Source organism: Ruditapes philippinarum, unplaced genomic scaffold (assembly GCF_026571515.1).
Source record: "Ruditapes philippinarum isolate M1 unplaced genomic scaffold, ASM2657151v2 ctg1178_1_1_1_1, whole genome shotgun sequence".
Classification (NCBI taxonomy): domain Eukaryota; kingdom Metazoa; phylum Mollusca; class Bivalvia; order Venerida; family Veneridae; genus Ruditapes; species Ruditapes philippinarum.
Genome location: NW_026863056.1, coordinates 22,072 through 44,001, shown reverse-complemented (window position 1 = coordinate 44,001; position 21,930 = coordinate 22,072). Strand labels below are relative to the sequence as shown.

At 31.2% G+C, this 21,930-nt stretch overlaps 1 protein-coding gene across 1 annotated transcript; it reads right to left on the bottom strand.

Moving 5' to 3' along the window:
* Nucleotides 1-920: 920 nt before the first annotated feature.
* Nucleotides 921-17,937, bottom strand: LOC132721008 (neuronal acetylcholine receptor subunit alpha-10-like). The gene is made up of 9 exons (XM_060705257.1): nt 17,744-17,937; nt 17,003-17,169; nt 8,663-8,707; nt 8,068-8,177; nt 6,916-7,051; nt 6,090-6,215; nt 3,808-3,953; nt 3,193-3,320; nt 921-1,980 (listed from the first exon to the last, which is right to left on the bottom strand). The coding sequence occupies exons 1-9, from the start codon at nt 17,862-17,864 to the stop codon at nt 1,400-1,402; spliced, it is 1,560 nt and encodes a 519-aa protein (XP_060561240.1). The 5' UTR covers nt 17,865-17,937; the 3' UTR covers nt 921-1,399.
* Between the last annotated feature and the right edge of the window lie 3,993 nt (nt 17,938-21,930).

Genomic DNA, 21,930 nt, shown 5'->3' with positions numbered 1-21,930 from the left:
TTCGATCCAACTTCGGTCTTGCCCGTGCGAATTAGAATTACAATTGAATATATAACTAATATTTAAAAAAAAATCACACAAGCATAGAGTATACTGTCATGACATCAGGATCCAAAAATGCACAGTTGGTTATGTGATTGGCAAAAACATATTCTTGATTTGTATTTTAATGACCATTTAAGATATTTTTTCTTAACAATGTTATTTGAAAAGAGGATAGACTTTGCAAAAAAAAAGTGCAAAACATTACAAAACCGCAGGTTACTTTCTCCGCTTTAATACTCAGTATAAATATTCTATAGACAAAATTAAATTTTATCATGTCTGAATGTATTCATCTTAGTAATATGAACATTATTTATTTATTGCACTATAAGGCATTCGTTAACCACATCTGACTGCCTATATCTCAGAACGTAACATACAATATATATCTTTATTTATTGCACTTTAGGCTCGGGTTAATTATTTTGTAAGCAAAATGTAAATGTAATCACATTTTACTGGGTACAAACATCTCATGAAGATCACCGAAACATTTATCGAAGATTGATTTATCTGTGAACTAGTCGTAAAACCAGTAATAATAAAATCAAGCAATACCTTCAAGATAATAAAGCAATTTGTTGGTCGGTCTCAGACCGAATTCAATAGTGCTTAATTATTAGACTATTAGTAGCATTCATGGAACAACACCCTCTAATTGCCTCAAATATACATATCCTGAGCCAACCCTAAACATCGTTTCATTTAATAAGCGGTTTGTACATAGCACGGTCAACAAGGAATTCTGCAGTAAACGTTTGATGTTGTGTCGAAATAATACACTTTCATTCGCATTCTCAACAACAATTATGGTTTACTCTAACTAAGATAAAACATTAAGGTTTCTTCTTAAAACAGTTTTATTCCATGTCCGTGGCCAAGTGGTTAAGGTCGTTGACTTCAAATCACTTGTCCTGCACCTCTGTGAGTTCGAATCCCGACAGGGACTTTGGATTCTTTCGTGTGATGAAGCTATTCAGCTAGCTTACGGACCGTCGGTAGTTATACTCAGGTGCCTGGAATAATGCACGGAAGGACACGTAGTGTCTTACTCAACCAGTAAAGCTGGAACGTCGCCATATGACCTATACTGTGTCGGTGTGACGTAAAACCCAACAAATAATCATACACAATTTTATCCGTGTTAGTGAAACATTTTAATCTCTGTATGTATTTGTTCTAACTGTTGAAATGTGCGTGTCAAATACCTTCAATATTACAGTTTCTCACGTATCATTCATTTGTACTATCAAGTATAACACAATTCGTTTGAATTTCGATCAAATTATTTCCCTTGCTTGCTTGCTACAATTATTATAAAATGAGGTCGCTAGATTCAATGTCTAAATTGTTCCTATTTAATTTTAATTTCTGTAAACCCACTGAGTGATTGTTCCGGACGAAGACTTAGAATACCAGCAGTTGCCGCTATTGTCACAATCAGGAAAATAACAAACAACAGGCGATCAATAACAAAAGCAACATCACGCCACTCTTGAAAAGACATATCCTCCAAGCATTCTAGGTTATGTTTCTTATGCAACCATTGTATCAACTCATTCACCGAGTTTTGCTTATCTTGGTAATGTTTAAGAACAGGATCAGAGCCACCATTTAAACTAGAGTCAGACAACAAATGGTCCAATTCTTCCTCAAAATTCTGATGTTCCTTGATCCCTTCTAGATGAATCATCTCCTGTTTATCTTTTTTAAACAATGTTGAACTTTTATTTTCCTGCCGTTTGTACTTTCCGGTCACGTGACCGGTTGACCTGAGTTTCAGACAGAGTAATGGCGCGAAAATGGAGAAAGCAATGATCTTGATAAACTGAGGACATCGCAGAGGTCTTCCACGTTGATGATGCAGACTCAAGATGTAGACAGAAAGCAAGATAGACACACATGACATGGATAATACGACCATAAGATATATACCTGAAAATTTAAAAGGAGGTGATAATCATGGTTATTTGTGTTTGAATAACATAGCGCTTTTAAGGACAAAGAAGATGTTTATTTGAAAAATATCAAGCTACAAAAAAAAATCATTCATAATCTATTTTGACGATACTTTCTAAAAACATGAGACAAAACTTGGTGCTAGGGGGCGTGGACGGTAGTTTGCACTTTACAGTACCGTCCATGAACAGGCTCAATCAAACCGAGCCTGCAACATTTTCAATTATGTTGAGTTGGACTTTCTTTGGGGATTCTTGCTTTCTCTTTTTTATCGCCACATCAGCGTTGTTTGTTCCGTGTGGAGGCTGTAAAGAGTCACCCCGTACATTCAATCAGAGATGTTATATTTCCGATCCTTAAAGATTGTTCAGCACGACATATTTGTTGTGCTTGTAGTAATTTAGTTATTTCTATTTGGCTTTTTTTCTTGTTGGGTGGTTCCAGTATTCCTCACTTGAATACTGTTGAATCACCCTTAGGATATGTGGCCTGCTTTTTTAAAATTGTCTTTTGACGTATTATCTGTGATATGCAGGCTTCATAACCTCTGATCCCCTTTCAAAATTCCATTTTATTTAGTTCCGCTCATTGTTTTCTCGTTTAGGGCACACGCATTTTTTTACTTGGGGACCATATGCCGCTTTTCATGGAATGGCACTTAGTGTCACATTGAAGGTTCCATGATAACCGCCATATGAACACATCTGCAGATGTTTCAAAATTCAAAATTGTACCAATTCATTTTAAATGTTGAATTCTGCTTAAGCCGGTGCTAGGGGGCGTGGACGGTAGTTTGCACTTTACAGTACCGTCCATGAACAGGCTCAATAAAACCGAGCCTGCAACATTTTCAATTATGTTGTGTTGGACTTTCTTTGGGGATTCTTGCTTTCTCTATTTTGGAAACAATTAAATTTGAAATTAGCCGTGTTATGTATGACAACAGTTGCCTATGCATTTACCGATTCAATTTGTTAACTTTTACTGTTTTTTTCTTTTTATTGTACCCAATTACCAAATGTTTAAGTAATTTGAAGCGCATCATTATCAGTTGTCAATAACTTGTACAATTGTGAACAACATTTACAACCACTTTCATCTCACCATATATTTATAAAAAATGAACATAAAAGGTCTTTTTGACATTATATTACTTTCTGTAAAATATAATATGAATAAATGACTTACTTATGAGAGAAATACTTTCAGAAGTTTGAGGCATCTTGTCAGCAACCATTAGCATGAACACTGTAATTGTCAGCAAGACAGAGAGACCAAGTGTGATCTTTTCACCACTTTCTGGTGGCAGCAAGAAACTGAAGAAAATGTTTACAAAACAAAATAAAGTACTAGAATAAGATGATCTATGCTGTTCAACATTCATGTTCAAATCGGTGAAATTTGAAAAAAAGGAATGCAATAATATGATTATTTTACACTAAGGTAAATCAAATCCTTATAAGCAGCTATATTGACTAGTGTATATTTACATAGAAGAAGCAGAACCATCTTTCAAGTACGTTACGATGGACAAGGTTTCTTGCTGATTACTGCTTAAACCAGTTTTTTTGGTATTAAAACATCTAAATCAGTATTTTTGTTTTCAAAATATAAAGCTAAACATGCCCATAACATGAATTCAGTAATATGCAAAATGGTAAAAGGTATTTTAAACATATTCTATTTAATAATTGTTGAGCTTATAGTTCATGTCGTATGTTTATTTCCTTTTTAGAACTTGTTCTTCAATCAAACAAGTCAGTAGACTTCAAAATAATATTATGAACCGTATTAAAATCTTACCCAGCCAAACATAGGAAAGATAAAATTATACATGGTATTATGATGTTCATGAAATAGTACTTCACGCGTCTGCGCAAATGGAAGAAGAACATAACATCCGGAAACGGTTCACTACAACAGTTGTAGACAACAGAGTTTCTTGTGACCTGCAGTTAAATTTGTGTAAGTGCATTACAAAAGTGTGACTATTTTAATAATGCCTAAACATGCATAAATTGTACAACATATTTATTATTACATAGAAAATTGCACAGAGACATTTTTCCTTTTTTAATAATTTTAACAATATCTTAATTAAAAAGAATAAAAAGATACATTTCTGGTATATCAGTAACTTTTAAAGATATTACAATATATATTATAATATATTGAATGCAATTGTATGTTTTTTATATAATCTATGCTGAACTACAGCATTTATACAACTAGCGGGTAGTCAATCATATTTTATGTTGTTTTTTTTTCAACACCAACAATCGCTGTTACAGATGTACGAATGTTGGTATATTTCAGCCGATCCATGATTCATAAAATGATAGCCGTTCAAACCTTTGACAGGTACAAAATGTTTAGAAATTTCATACGAGCAATAAACTGACGAATGTACAATAAAAAATACTCATAATATCAGACTGTGTTATTATATAGTTGTAACATTTCGACACCATAAGCAGTGTCGTTAAAATCATTTTATTTTCCTTCTGTGATATTAAAATAATTGTAGTTGTTGATCAGACACAAACATTAAATATAAAAATCATTCTCTAAGATAAAATAGTCATACATTTCCGCAGAAGATAAATTACAATGCCAAATCAATAACAGTACAGCAGACGACATAAAGTAATTGGGCGTATCATATATCAAACATTTCCGGTTGTGTTATTGTTATTCCTCTGATGGAGTCTTTGGACGATTATCGAATCTTAATTAACGCCTGTATTTCATTTTCATGGTGATACGCAGACTACCGCCATCTCTATAAGGTCAATAAAGTCAGACTACATGCACTTTACTGCTCCGGAAAGGTACGTATTGTATCAATTTGAATTGTATCATTTCAACATGGGTTTGTAAAGTCATTTAAATAATTGTACGAAAATCAATTCTATTCTTAAACCACACATAATCCTATTTTGATAATGAATAATTTATAAACATGTATTTAACATTATTATCTATTTACCACACAGGATTCATTTATAGCATTTCATTCGAATTGCATTGCGTTACGTGCGCACTCTTGAAATGATTACGAACCGCAAAGAGTCAATAAATATTGTGGGTTATATCGTAATTAAGTTGCTCTCGCCTTCATTCCGTAGTTTTCGTAGCACCTCTAGACTAGGTACATTTTGTCACGTGAGCGGAAGTTTATTCACTGTCGATTTATCAATATTCCAGACAAGAACTATATAGTGACTCAAAAACTATTTGGCTATGTATGTATTATTGGCTAAATGAGAGTACAACCGCCAATTCAGGAATTGAGGGAATGGACCCCGGACATGTCACAATCCATGTTCTTTAAGGAAATTATCTACCAAAAGGTGACCTATAAATATTGAATTCAGTAATTACTTAAATGATACAAAATTTGTATGCTAGTAGATTTTTTTTGGTCTGCAATCATTGACTTACTATACTACATAGCTTTTGTTCAAGACTGATGCATACTTTCTTTTCCAAATTAGAAATCTCACTAGTACCTACACCTAGCGTACCTTTGTATGTCTATAATGAGGTAGATATATAGTGACAAAATTTACAAATTTTACATTGTATCACTTCTTTACAGGGGTTATAATAAGTAATTAAGATAACAGTACAAAAAATCAATCCTATTTTAAAACCCACATAATATTTTTTTTAATAACAAATATTTACATAAACATCTTCTTTATGATATCTTATCATCTACAAAAAGGAATCGTTTATTGCAATTCAACAGGACAGAATTGCGTTTAGTGCACTCTTCAAGTGATTGTGAACTTTAAATGACTAAATTACGAACTATAAAGTGCCTATCAAATCGACTTTTTGGGATAATATCGCAATTAAGTTCGTTTCACTTTTTGTCCTAATTTTCGTAACACCTATCGTTATACTTAGTACACATTTTCACATGAGAAGGTGTTTTTCCAATATTGACTTATTATTATTATTTGAAATATTTCCCATATGGTATCTCAAATACTTGCATTTTTATGCATACATTCTTTTCTAAACTAGTACCTATATTCCGGAATAAGATATCTAACTATTACCTACACCTAGCTTACCTTTAAACCAATCAATTTCCACTCTCCGTTATCAACGTAGTTTGATAAATCAACCGTCTCTGATCGATTAATGACGTTCACTTGGAAACCGTTATATGCCCAAGAACCAAGCTTAAGGTGACATATCTAAATTTAATATGATTTTTATTAGCACTATGTTCTAGTTCTAAAAAGTGGATGTTTTATACATTATAGTCGTGCAACAAGTTGCAACAAGGAAGGGAAGAAATACAAATTCAAGAATAAAATCTTTGATGCCTTATTTCTGAAATACTACCCTATCAAAATATGATTTAATTATTTACCTGTTTTACAAAACTATATTCGTGATATAAATGTTTGTTAAAAAGGCAATGACGTAAACTACTTTAATATTTCTACATGCATTATTTAACTTAATTGATGTCTTTAAAATCTGCACGCCTCCTGAATTATGCTTATTTTCATAAAAAACCTTGACAATGTATTATATAGTAAAATAATGTTACTAAAGAAAACATTCACATTGCAGACACAGTATGAACTTATGTAAATAAACAAACAAATCAATATATGCAAAAATAGCCCTAATTGCGTAAGTAACTAGAATTAGAAATATGATGAACTATTAAGTCGGTCATAAGTCACACATTACATGTAAACTATTACTTTTATCGTGATTCTTTTTTCTTTCTTTTTTTGTTTTACTCCTCTTAAATTTCAGTAAGGGTTGTTTTTTGTTTGATTTTTTTCCAAGTTTGATTGTTTTTTTTAATATTGTGTAGCTTATTTTTTAACATCTTTTATTCAGTTCATAAAGAATCTTGCTTATCCTGGAAATTTTTACCTGATCGTCGAAGGGGAAAAAAGTAATGTCAATCTTGCACGAGCTACGGAACCTGACAACTGGACCCCAGAATACACGTCCATTATCATACACCATAGCAAGACTGGGCATGTAACCGGAAGTATAGTCGTCAACACTGAAATGAAAGATAAATGATATGTCATAACATGCATAATTATGAATACCGTTGCTTTTTTTTTATTTTTTTGCATTTTACCCACATTAAAGGGACTCCTCTAATTTTTGTATACATGGCAGGACTGAAAATATTTTTATCCAATTCATAAAAGTCTGAGCATATAACATGTGTGCAAATTTTCAGACCAATCCCTCAGCTCGTTTTTCTATTATAACCATTTCTAAAAATGACCCAAAAAATGGAAAGAACTGCAAAGTTTTTCACTCAGTTAGGCTACAAATTGTACTGAGTATCGATTTTCAAATTCATTCTATAATACTTGCAGATTGTTAAATTTATAGTGCTGCACTTGATTAGGAAAGAAACAATTTTGGGTTCATGTTTCATAGTTTTGTGGGCCTCAACGGAGCTACTTTAAGTACAAATACCTATGTATAGGGGAATGATAGAAGCTATGGGTAAAATCGCATAACCATGAGTTAGCCTTTTGCTTGATTTTATCGTTCCTTTACTATGTGATTTTTATTTATCAACAAAAACTTTACAACTTAATCCTTTACTTTACTCCTACCTCTAACAACATTTTTTATTTATTTTTCTTTCAATTTGGAATTTTCTCACTTTCGTTGCAAAAAATGCTTATGCAAAGCTGCGTCCTGGTGTAATGAACGATTGTGGTACAAACAGACTTTCAAATTTATGTTCGATTTTGAAAAACAAATGTTTGTTTCTAAATGTAGTAAAGAAGATACTGAATATAGACATGCTTGACAAATTAACATCCGGTGTGCATAAATCCATGTTTTAAAGATTGATTAGTTATTATTATAAAAACTCTGGAAGAATGGTGATCGATCGGAAGCATTAATTACAACAATTGCAAACTCGGTTTGATTGAGACTGTTCATGAGAGATAATTAATAAGTGCAAAATCACGCCCCCTAGCACCGGTTTCAGCCGTACTCAATTGTCAGCTATTAAATGATCCCGAAGGATCAGAAATATCATTTTACCTGTTATACAGCACGATATCGGGCAGCCACAGCCGACGACATGGTATACGGATATTGTCTGTTCCATCATAGTCGCGGCGATCCCAAATCAACTTTTCATCTTTCCATTCCTTGTTCATAGTTTAAAAACATTATTTGGTATAGATTTAATTTTGAAATTAATGCAATTAATCAAGATGATATATCCATCCATATATTTCAAAATATTATATTCAACATTATTATCATGACAAAATACATAGTGAATCACTTGATTAACTTGACATAACTTTGGTTTCTCAAGTTTCTTTCTTAGGTAAGTTAGATTACTTCGGGACAATTAAAAGTGGGCTTAATTATCTTAGTGTGTGATTGCATTGGCATATGTATCATAACTTGCATTATTTTTCATAACTTTTGGCTTTTTAAGGCTTATAAACGATGACATATTTACATTTTTTGACAAAATATATAATTAAGCATCTAATAAATGTATCTTATTTGGATACACCCTGCCCTTCCATTCATAAAAAAATTTTAATCGAAATATGAACTTTTATATTTACACATATCGTCAAGTATAATGTTGTATAAAATGGTATCAAATCACACCTACCACTTCCATCCAAACATTTGTGGTCAACACTTGGTTCTTTTCATCCTGAAAATACATGTTGGTATGATATAATGTTGATATGATGGATAATTCTTATATCTTTATGATTATATGATGTAACAACTTTATGGTTATATAATATTCATAAAAAGCATCAGATTTAATATATCTTCGATTTGTATTGCTTGCGTCTTTTAACAGTGAACTTATAAATCCTTCCTATCATATTTTCTATTTTCAGCAGCAATTTCAGAATTTTCTTTGATTCAGTTTATGATTCGTGTATTTAAGCTAAAGCCTCTTCATGGTACTAATAGACGGACAGGTTAAAATGTTTTACTGTTTAATGTCATTAAACGTACACGGACTAATGATAACATCGGGATCATATTTTACTGCTGAATAAAAACAACTTGTCAGACTCAGTCGAAATTGTCATATTTAATTGTGATTGGCTTTTTTCCTCTTCGTCATTTGTCATAACAAAAAAGCTATCAATTGTTTGCCCAGAAGAGTAGCCGTGTTTGCACATTTGGTTCACTGTACATTCATTTGATTGCTATAATTGTTGAACTTGTCCTGCTGAGCTCCTTGCCGTAGGTTCTGTATTGAGAAATTCGTTCACTGAATGCTACCCTTCCTTGTTGATCTTATTTTTATCATACTTTAAGCGGGTGCTTTGGGGCATTGAGGAAAATTTGCATTAACCTATACCGCCTATAGAATGACCCATTTCACCCTAGCATGTCCCTGTTGTCCAATCTTTAGACTCTTTTTTTTAATTTTTGCTTTAAAATGTAATGTACGATTGTACGATTCGTTTCTTTCCAAACTCTTTATAATGTTTATGTAAAAAATATTGGACAGCTTTTGGAACAATATCAAGCAAGTGACGAATTAAGTAAATCTTGTCCCTTAATTCTAACTAACTTTTTCATTGTCATGTAAATTAATAATACAGGTCTCTGTAAATGTTTTATATTTGTCATTTCGACATTTCCAACAAAGTTCCCAACAATTGCTGGCATTGTTCAACAAAGGCATTTGCGGATCAGATTCAATTGGTTCATTTTACAAATTTGATCTATATTTTCCACCAGAGTTTCTTTATGCTCATACTGACTATAAATCACTAATTCAAAAGGATGCATACGTTTAATTATTCAAAATAGTAAATATTAGGATAGACAAGATCAACAAGGAAAGGCGGCGTTCAATGAACGCAACACGCACACCCAAGACTCAGCAAGAAGAACCAGCGGCAAGGAGCCCCCCAAACAAAAATAGGACAAAGCGCAAGGCATAACAGGATAACAGGACAGGATAATGACTTAAGTGATACTTAAAACGAAATAATAGTAACAGACAATTGGCTTTTTTTCTTTCTGTCTTTCTTTTTTTTAAAAAGCAAGTCTTTCTTTAGATGTTTAGTTGACGATGAATGATTGTTAGACGTGTTAGATGAAAGGTACATCATAGACAGTATATTATAACCAAGGTGCGTTGGAAAAGAAAAAAACAATTTCAATTTTTGTTTTACCATTGAAACAAAAATAATTAGGTTTGTTGTTTTTGTCCCCATGGAACTTTCTTTTGAAATTGCTCCCGATGCCCATTTTCTAACATGTTTAAGTTATACTACATATTAACTACAATTAAAATGTTATGTATTGAATCGTTGTAGATGTTTAAAGGGAAATAAGAAGATAGCTAGAGAAATAGCAACAATTTAAGGACAACACTCATCAAAATGAAAGCTAATTTTTTATTTTTATCAAAAGAAGGAGAAGTAGAAAATAAGATTTGACAATATAATTGTGCAGGCAAGTAAAAGTACATGAAGGGTAATTCATGAAGGGTAATGGAAATGTGTAACATCCCTCACGTCTCCTTGAGCGATATTCAAAAATCTTTTGAAGTTATTTTAATATCTGTTCAAATTTTAAGTTGTCTGGTACTTTTTTTTAAAAGACTCGCAATATATCGAATAGTGTAAAATCATTGAAATTAAGTATGATGGGGGATATACCAAGAAGGCATGATGATATACGAGCCAAATGTATGATACAGACCTGATACATAAATTGATCTCTATTAAACACTTTTATTGGACCCCGGCGATTTATGTGTCTAAAAACAGGACCGCAATTAAATATTTTCTCACATAAATAGTGTGTTATACTGAGATAGACGAATCCGTTATAATGTCTTTACATACGAACGCATATATTTCTGCTGATAATGACCCAGTCTCTTATAACTCCACTATGGGGTGGCTATATACTTTTTATTATGACTATTGATTGTAACTTGTATCTATGTATAAAAATAAATAAATAAATCAAGTAAAATTGATGGTTTATTTTACAAGCATGGTTTTATTTCCGATAACAAGAATAATTTATTCAAAATATAGTGACTTTTTCCTTCAGAGTTTTCTAACGATAATTACACATGTGGCCGAGTGGTTAATGTTATGGACTTCAAACCACTTTTCGAGCTATTTTCAAATACTTTTAGCTAAAGCGAATATAAAATGTGCTTATAAAGATAGTCTTAATGATTTAATATGAAAATCAGGCCAATAAAACCCTGCTCTTATTCTTTTTGACAATATCTAAGGAAGATGAATGCGTGTGTACTAGGGCATTGCTTGGAATATCAGACTAATGATGCTGTGCTGAATGTCGCGTGTCATTCCGTAATTTACATGTTATTAATATTTTTAATACTTTACTTAAGGAAACCTCTAAAATTGTGAAATTGAATTAATTTCAATATTTCAACATGATGCTTTGGCATTTGAGAATAGTTTTTAAGACAGTCCATTTTGCTCAAGAATTGTTTAACATTAGCACGCAGTCACTTATTGTTGAAATACTGTGAAAGTCACTATCCCTTTTGATTAGTTTATTTTAATCAATTCTGAAAATATTGAAGTATTATGCTACCCAAAGTTGTTATGATCCGCATTATATTAGTTTACTTTGTGTCAGTACATTATTAAGTAGTACAATTTATTAATTACAATAAGCAAAACACGGTATTTTATGTATGTACTGAAAGGCACAGTCATATTCGGGAAGGATTTTTTTATTTAACTATTTGGATTACAAATGGGGCGAAAAGCATTTTATTATAATTATTTGAATACTAGTACTTGAAAACAAACACCTATCATTATTTTATCCTGACAGTTTATTCTCTTTTTACATGCCTCCAGTTCATGCTTATTGTCATGATAATTTTGAAAATGTATTTTCAAATTAGTAAAATATTGTGAGGTGAACAAAATGAAGTCATTACATATTGCAAACGGCATCAAGTTATAACAAACGAGGTCAGAATATACAAAAATACTGCGTTAATCACGCAGTACAAATATGCAAATCTGATAAATACTGCACAATCAGACATTAATTGCACATTACATGCAAATTATTATTTTGATCTTAAATCTTTTTGTTTTTCTTACAATCTTAAGATATTTTCCTCAATGTTTTTTCTTGAAATATTTTTGGCTCATCTAAAGGCTTGCAGTATCAAATGTAAGAATTAGATGATTTTATATAAGTAAACAAACGTCTGCAAGAAAAACTTGATATTTGACTATAATTATGTCTGTCGGTCTTGGAACACTTGCTATAAAACTTGCATTCATTCCTAAACGAGGTCTTGTAGTGTTTTGATAAATAATGCTATTGTAAGTAAGAGGACAGAAGCCAGAAAGATAACCGACAGATATTTGTAGATAACCAACAGATATTTGTAGCCACATAAATGCAGGGAAGTAAAGCAGAAATGATTGGACGTTTTAAATCAGTTTTACTGTCATCAGTGCATAGAAATCACTGTATTAAAAAAAGGTTTAAAAAAGTTTTTACAAAAACATTATCGCAGATGAATCACTCTGTCATCATTTATAAGAGAAAAATATGCAGCAGAGTTTTATGTTTATGTTGGTTGTCTAAAAGCAGAGGCTTTATAAATGTTACCATTTTTATATCATGTCATATTGATTTGTATGAATATATTTTTGTTGGTCAGCTCAATTGTAATTGATTAAAAACCCAGGTACTTGAAATGCATCGAACTCAGTGACATAGTAATACTTAAATTAAAAACATTTTATTATAAAAAGGTTACAATATTCTGTTTGATTTTTTTTCTAATTATTCTGAAAAGACTCTTTTTTCGTTTATGTTTCGGGAGTCAAATCTATTTTTAGTTACAAGTTATTTTGATTTGCAATTACGTTCTACAACGATTTATTGCTCTCTGCACACAAATCAATTTCCCGATTTTATGAACTGCGTTCCTGAATGAAAAACCTGGAACGCTTTATAAATAATGAATTTCGTAAGGAATTTACTACGAAAACCAATATAATTAACATTGAAATATGAACAGACGTAAACAACAAAAATTGACACAGATTTAAGCAAATGATAAAAGTTTCTATTGGACACTACAAGACAGACAGGTGTGTAGTGAAAGAAGAAAAGAAATATTGTAAGAAAACCACACATTTTTGTTACAACAATAAAAATGTTAAAAATGAGACATTGTTGCTTGATGTCTTCGTAATAATTTTGGTAGTATAGAGTATTTCAATACTCTACTAAACCCACTATTGGAAATTCACTAAAATTTGAAAAATAACGTTGAAAGGAATGAAATAAATTTACGATAAATGATGGGGTACATCAGCACATACGCTGAAATCAAGTTTTTTAGTACTCCGTTTTGAAATAAGTATATATAATAAATATATATAATGAAAAGCATGGTATTGCTTACGCAACCTCCTATTATCTTTGCCTTTACTGTTACGGGTTTTAAATGTAGGACATGTTAAACATACAACTTGACGATCTTACAACAGGATCATTTTAACAGGAACATATGGAAGAATGATAATAGATCAATATTTTCGCAATAAGACAGAAAAATAGCTTCTTTGCTCGACTGAGATAAAAGCGTTTTCTTACGCTTTAAATTTTAAGTTCTTTTTACATAATTAAAATGAGTGTTCTGGTAAAACAGCGGTTGCGAATGATCTGATATTTTGCAAGCAAGATACCTGTATAAAAAGTTGTATAAAAAACAACAATAAAGTTTTTCGATTCCCGCCATGTCAATAAACCTTAAGTTAGTGGAGATCTTTTCTTACGATAGCTGAGGTGTTTTGCATCCCAAAATACACATAAAACAATTTCTACGGAATATTAATACGAAATATTAATCTGTGAAATTGGTATACACAAAAGCAACAAAACAATGTGTTTACCGATTTCGATCATCTATTATAATCAATAATAATATTTCATACTAATGAAAATGCCTTTAAGTGTGTTTGCTTTTACAATATCTGATATAGTTCCATGAGTTATATGCTTTGAAATGCGGATTTTGTTTGCATTTTACTGTTGTTGTTGTTTTGGGGATTTTTTTTTCTTTCATTATTTTTTTTTTTGTGGGGGGGGGGGGGGGGGGGGGGAGGTGGGTTGGACGGTTGTATTTTGTGATTTTTTGTTGTTGTCATTTTTCATGTTCTTTTTTTCAATAAATACTTATAAAAAGCGAAATTTCATAACATGGTTATAAAGTAACCAAGTCGTCAAAGCGTAATAAAATACCAAAGCAAGTTTTGAAACGAAAATATTTCCCCTTAAGTTAACGGATATGGTACGCAATAAACCACCAGAACCAAAGTCTCACGTAAATCATAAGAGAACAGTTTTTATCTTTTCATTAGTCTTATTCATCATCGGAACCATTCCGGATTAAATTGGAGTGGATTGCTGACTTCTGATAATATGCAAATGAAGCAGTTTCCAATCATGACCAACCCGTCTGAAGGATTACTTAAAATCCACGTCAATGCCGGACTACAATTAGTATACTGGCTGTAATGTACGGGATTTAACGTATATGCAAATATTAACTGGAAGCAAAAGATACTTTATCCTGAGGTCAAATAGCAGTGTGTTTAATAACCATGAAAAAGAAATCAAATGCGTCCAAGAAGTTGATGTAAATTTTTTTGCTTTACTGACTTTGACTGGATTAGAGAAGCTTTGCAAATATCTTGATATTTTTAGAACATTGCATGTCATCTATTCAGATACGAATTGTGTTAACAAAACGGACAAATTGAATAGATTAAATGTAAAAATGAATGTTCACAATGTAATAAATTTGGCCACAATATTTCAGAGCATTTTCAAGTGCTTGTTTGTAATCTTTCGTTTTCCGGTATATTTATAGCACACAAATAAAACTCGCGTGAATACAATTATGTCAACAGTAACGTTAGTATCTTACATACATTTCTTTTAGCGTTTAAGATATTGTGAAATGGTTGATTGATAAAATACGGCAAGAAAAAGATGTGTTGCAATCATGAGTGCCTAAGACCTTGTTTGTTTCCTTCCGCTTTTTGGCATATTCATAGCACACAAAAATCGCATGAATACAGTTGTTTTAGTTGTAACGTTAATATTTAGCATACATTTGTTGAAGCGTGTAAGGTTTTTGAAAAAGCGTATATAAAATATTGCAAAAAGGAATATGATGCAAATCGTGATGGGAGTTCACAAGTGTCTCGAGCAAATGTTTAACACATGTGATCTTTATTGATTACATGGATTAATCTTCAATGGACTCAATTACAAGCATTTCAAATATTTATAAAATGCAATAGAAATGTATCATTTTGACATTCGTAATTATCGTCTTACAGACAAAGTTTACAAAGTGCTTGATATGAACATTTACATGATGAGTTATAATATTTTGTTTAACAACAATTAATTATTGTTTAATATTGATATATAATATCAGAATGCCTAACCCACTCTTACCAGCAACACCCTTTTTCAATCATTTTATGATTTGATGTAACATGTGAAACTTACTAGTATCAACATAGTAGGGAAAAAAGAATTTAGATGTAAAGCATTTTTAAAGATTGCATATATATTATACTACATTCAAGTAGGAATTTTGACACGAGTGATTGTTATGTAAGCAGTTATGACAAACGTGCCTTACTTCTGCGACAACAATCTTAATTATTTATGGTGTTGCATACCCTCCATTATGGGCTAGACCATCAAACCTACATATTTTAAATAACATCCATATGGTTATTTAATCAGTAAATGTTTAATACGTTCGGTGTTTTTTGTCACGTATGGTACTGATCTAATCAATATTATTAATTAATGGAAATACCACTACCTAAATGGTGTACATAAGATGTCACTGAATTTAGAATTTTTACCTCAATCTGTACCTAAAAGAGTTAACGACTTTTACTCATATCTAAATTTTGATATTTCTGGAAAAAAGAAGATGAGATGCGTACAATAAACTAATGTCTTAAAGTAAGTTAATCTTTAATAAGAGGTGTCTAATACCATAAAAATTATGTTGAGAGTACTACGTCTTATAGGTGAAAAACAAAAGAATAATTGATGTTATAGGTAAACGCTATATACGTGATCCAATATAACATATCAATATAAAGCAGATAATAAAGAATTCTAGAAGAAAATATTATTATTACTCATATGTATGTATATAATAAATCACTTTAGAACTTTATCAACATTTTGTTTCCAGATATATTTCTTGATATTATCCAAATGGTACATTTCTACTGCTTTTATCAATATCTCTTAAATACTTATGGAAAATGTGCCAATTGTAGACCAATTCACTTGAATCAGGCACTGTGTAAAGCTATAACATTGGCCTTTATATGAGGTTTATTTAAGCAATTTCTGTATTTTCTTTTTCAATAATAAAAAAACACGGTCACGTCTCTTTCTTTTCAAACCGTTTTGTTGTTTTAAATGGTATGCTTGCATAATTTTCGGAAAGAAACTTAGTTTAAAGAGATATTGATAGTTATGATAATAATAACGCTGAAGAAATCAATACTGAGTGCGGTGTGAAAATAATTACAATATTCTAATAGAATTTTCTCTTCTTTTTTGTATTTTTCTTAAAGAAAAGGAAAATCATTTTGACTTAATTTCAGATCAGTTTTACTAAATATATATTTGTTAGAAAATTAAGTGTTCTGTTTTACAAATCAGTCATTTAAATTATAAATCTATTTTATTGTTATTTCTAGATCAGATTCAATTCATCAAATGAGAAAGCATTTTCTTTAAAAGAATTGTAAGTGTTCAGTTTTGTTTTCATTGAAACATTAATTTGAGTTACAAAAATATTTGATTGTTTGTTTTCTAGAAACATTTTTATTGGAGATCAATATAACAAATCAATTAAGAAAACACGCATTTAAACGAACTAATTCCAACTTACCAAATCAAGAATCTGTGTTAATGTAAGCCCTAGACCAACCCCGACTGCTTTGGAAGAGTTGTAAATTGGTCGCACGGAGTTTTCGTACTTCCGTAGCAAATCTGTCATTAACCGTTGTTCACTTGATATATTACTTACAGTCCGAAATCTACTTGTTAACGAATTTTCTGAAACAATAAGGCTTTAATTATTATGTAGATTTTCATAATATGAACGCTTATATGTGAAATTTAATATAGAGTAGAGATGCATGAGGCACGCAATGTAATCATTAAAATGAACACATTTTGAAATTTTGCAAAACGACCATTTTAAATTAAATCAGGTTTGGATGGACTCTTCAAATTTAATTATGAAGAATATTTATAGTATTTAAGTAAAATTTGTTTTACATGACAAATATGCGTGCGTGGTTTTTTAAAACAAACGGCTTTCTTTTAATATCGAAATATTTCATTATTAACTTCATTTCAAATTGTATCTATGCTCTTTTTGTGCGCTTTTCGTAGTATGATATTAACTTGTGAAAGAATTTTAAAATACTCAACGCATCATTACAATTGATATATTTCTGTTATACAATACTTTGTAAAATTATAAATAAATAAATAAGACAAAAATCTACATTTTAATTAGCTAATAAAATAATTTGAAAGAGAAAACATATAATAAAAAGATAAGTGTTAGACAAAAAAGTACAATTAAAATACAAAATAAAATAATTTGATAGAGAATACATACTGTCCTCATTGGCCGTTAATGTTTTCGTCATATTATTATTCCCTTTAGAATCAGCTTTTGATTTGAAATCCGATAAAATGTACACAAAACACATCCACATGCATATTTTATTAACTCCCATTCTGAAAAAAACGTTTCCTATTTACAGAGAAATTGAATTGAATGCGTAACCGCCTGGAACTCTTGATGGAACAGCAACAGTCGGTATCGGGAAAAACACTAATATCTGTAACTTTTGCCGTATCACGATTTCCCTGAGACTTTTTTCTTGTTATATTCAGTTACCTTTGCGGTGGAAAGTTCTTAGTGTGTAACTTGCTACGTCAGACAAGTAAACATCATCAAACTTGAAGGGTTTATAGTTACATAGTTATAATAGAAAACACATATATTCTTTTACTCAACATTCCGTGTAGTGAAAACAAAATTGATCTTTGACTTATATAATATATTTATATAGCAAATGACTGCCTCATGTTTTAGCATGGATATTTTATTAGAATTAAGCTATTGGTTATAAGAAATGTGTGCACAGCTTTGGAAACTGTATCATAAAATCAAAGTTTAAAACACGTTTGAAAATTAAAGAAAAAATGGGTCTTATTGGCTTCTTGCTAAGGCGCTTTCTGTGATTGGTTAAAGAAACGTGTAGCAAATGATTGCAACATGCTTCAGTACTATAACGATTCAAATTTATATTTTTTTATAATGCACAGGTATATTATAATTATCGTTATTATTATCATTATTATTATGAAAGACTAATTTCCGTCACACGTAATTCTTTATAAATTTCTTTTGTCTTTTCGATTATTCTTTCAAACATAACTGTTTTGTTTGATACTATTTTTATGTCTTAGAATCTGTATCTAACAATATGCAGATTCTAACTGGATTTAAAAAATCAACTTAATTATGCAACATTGTCTTTACAATAAACATCGTTTTTATTATCCTTTAAATATTTCCAATCATTACATGTCTCGTTATAGAATCATTCATTTTATTTACTAGAATATATCATTGATTTGAATTATGTTTGAATGCTCATTTGCCTCATTTTATTCCAAGGAGAAGACCCGTTATAAATTGGCAAAATAAAAAAAAACTGATTTCAATGATGTTCATCCTCTGTGATTGGACATGCATCCTGGGTGAAAGTTATCTCATAAGATGTATTGATCATAAGCTGATCAGTCTTTAATCAAATGCAATACTTGCACTCATTTTGTATACGATCCGCTTATAGCGCAATCTGAATTTTAAGTGAATGAAATTTGCTGGAACAAATGGTAGTATAAGGTAATTTAAGTAGTAGTAGCAGTAGTAATAGTAGTAGTAGTAGAAGAAGTAGTAGTAGTAGAATTCTTGGAAGTTGGAACGTTACATTGTTAAAACGTTTTGAAAAAAAAAACTGTCCACTGCATCTCTTCCTGTGTTTCTGTGTTCCGAAGAATACATTGTTTAATAATATTAACTTGAAATATCTGTGTCCATCTGTATAAATGTTACTAAAGTAAATGGATAATTCTAATAAGTAAAACCATTGAAATTACACGAATATGGACTTAAATTTTTCAATGCAAATGATCCAAGTTTATGCTACCTTGCTTTTAAATCTAGGTCTAAACTCCACAAGAAACAAATTAAACAAGACTTGGGGTCGGTCAAGTGAGAAACAAAAGATCAACCTAAAACGATTATTCGTTTTCCAATCGAATGACAGAGGGCTTGTTGTATGTGAATACAACTCATAATACGGTAGGTTTCAAATATATCTACCAATTTAATAATAGAGTAAGTAATTTTGTTGTATATTTTGACTTTTTGTAAATGTTTCAAGTGACTTTGTCTAGCGTATTATACTTCATTTTTTCACTTGACAGTATTGCCGAGACCTATAAGTATTCCAACTACTGGTCAAATAATAGAAAAAAATATATTATATGTATATTCTTTTAAAATATTTCTTGAAAAAGCGTTGAATAAGGTTAAGTAGTGCTTAAGACTGAACAGTTGGTTGTATGACGATGAATAATAATTTGTTCTAAACCAGTACAGTTTATTATCTTCTTTTTAATTATAGATATGTCAGATTGGATCATGTATCTCACACTTGCCGCAGTGGCGATACATAATTTTATTTATAATTTGCTGACCAGTATGTTACTAAATGTTATCAATTTATTTCTTGCATATGAGACAGGATTATCTACCGTTTACAACGATGCAAGAAAACCCTGTCTTACCCCCTCCCTATGCAAGACAAGTCACGTGCTTTAAATGACGTCATTCATGAATGAATTGCGTTCTAAGGATAAGGTCACTTAACCGTTATGAATGAAGTTGCTGGTTCATACGCTTCTATACAAAGTGCGTAATGAGAATATCAGCTTTCGTAATTTCTGTTCTGAAAATAAATGATATGTAATATGCAAGAAAAAGAATCAAACACCGGCTGTCGGTGCAGACGGGAATATCTAGCTCGAGGGTGACTGTTTACGGAGGAAACGAGGCATAGATTATTTATGAAGGATAGTACACACTTTTCAATATGAACCAAATCTCTTTACAAAATGAAAATCTGTTTGACGATACAGTATTAAAATATCATTGATAACAATTGTTTTGTCAAGCATGTACGCTTCATATACAGGAACTCAGGATTATATTAAGAAGGCGTTGTAATTTCTTCAACAAATAGCATTTTTTATTTCCGTTTGACTTGAAATAGTTTACGATAAACACTGTAACTGTGAGAAGCCTGATCCTGCTCTAGTTAAAGGATACTGAATATCTTGTAAATAGTTTAGCTTGATGGCTTTTAAGTCCCATTAACAAAGACACATAGCGAACTTCCGGCTTTATGAGAAGGATTAGGATTTGCAATCAGAGCGAAATACTGAAAACAACTAAAATTCTGAAGAAAAAAAATCGTAAATAGCTCTTCTTATGTAAAAATACTTGTCTTATAGTTCAGAATAATAAAATTAATGTTAAGATTTAACAACGGTTACTTATCTTGAAAATTGGAACACAATAAAATGTAAGATATGTTTTTAAATGAACTTGTCGAGTTTCTGTAAGAAATCATAATTTCTAACACCAAAATCATTTACGCTGGTGGTAGGCAATTCAATGGATAAATACTTTAATAATATGCAAAAATCTATGAAAATTATGAACATGATATACATTGAACACATCAATTATCATATAATATTTTGGACACTTATTAGCATAAACCGAAGGTACCTGGTAAATTTGGACTTGTTGGCGTCTTTTGTTCATCGCTGAGCAATGAAGTATCTACCAAACGTTTATCTTTCTTAGCTTAAGTTTTTTTTTATTCTCCGCCGAAAAGGCGGCGAGGGATATAGAAATAGTCTCCGTCCGTCCTTACGTACGAACCCAGAGGTACTTGTGTGACTTGGAGTTCAATGGGTAACAGTAAATTCTCTTTGATCATATTCATTCCGGTTTACTTGTGTGTCTTTTTTAAGCCTTGTGTGACTAAAAAAGGCCAGAAAGATCTAAGGAAAAGTCACATAAGTACCATTTTGTGAGTACGTCCGTCCGTCCTTCCGTCCGTCCTTCCGTCCGACATATTTGTCCGGAGCATATCTCAAAAGCATTTGAGGTATCAACTTGAAACTTCATAGGTGGATAGACCTCATTAAGGAGGAGTGCAGTGCAAAAGAATAATAACTCTACCGTGCATAATATTTGAGTTATTGCCCTTTGTTATTTTTCAAAATTAATTCTTGTCCAGAGCAAAACTCAAAAAGTCTTTGTGATATCAACATGAAACTTCATAGGTGCATAGATCTTACTCAGGAGGTGTGCAGTGTACAACAATAATAACTCTTCCTTTCATAATTTTTGAGTTATTGCCCTTTGTTATTTTCATACTTAATTTTTCACCTGAGTTGAGCATAACTCAAAAGTGTTTAAAATGTCACCATAAAATGTCATAGGTGGATATATCTCATTGAGGAGAAATGCTGTGCGCAAGAATGATAACTCTTCCCTATATAGTTTTTGAGTTATTGCCCTTTGTTCTTTTTCATACTATTTTGTCCGGAGCTTATCTCAAAAAGTATTTGAGGTATCAATTGTAAGATTTGGTGGATATTTACGATTATTTATTATTGGTCGCGACCTTGGCGAGCAGCACCTTTGAGATG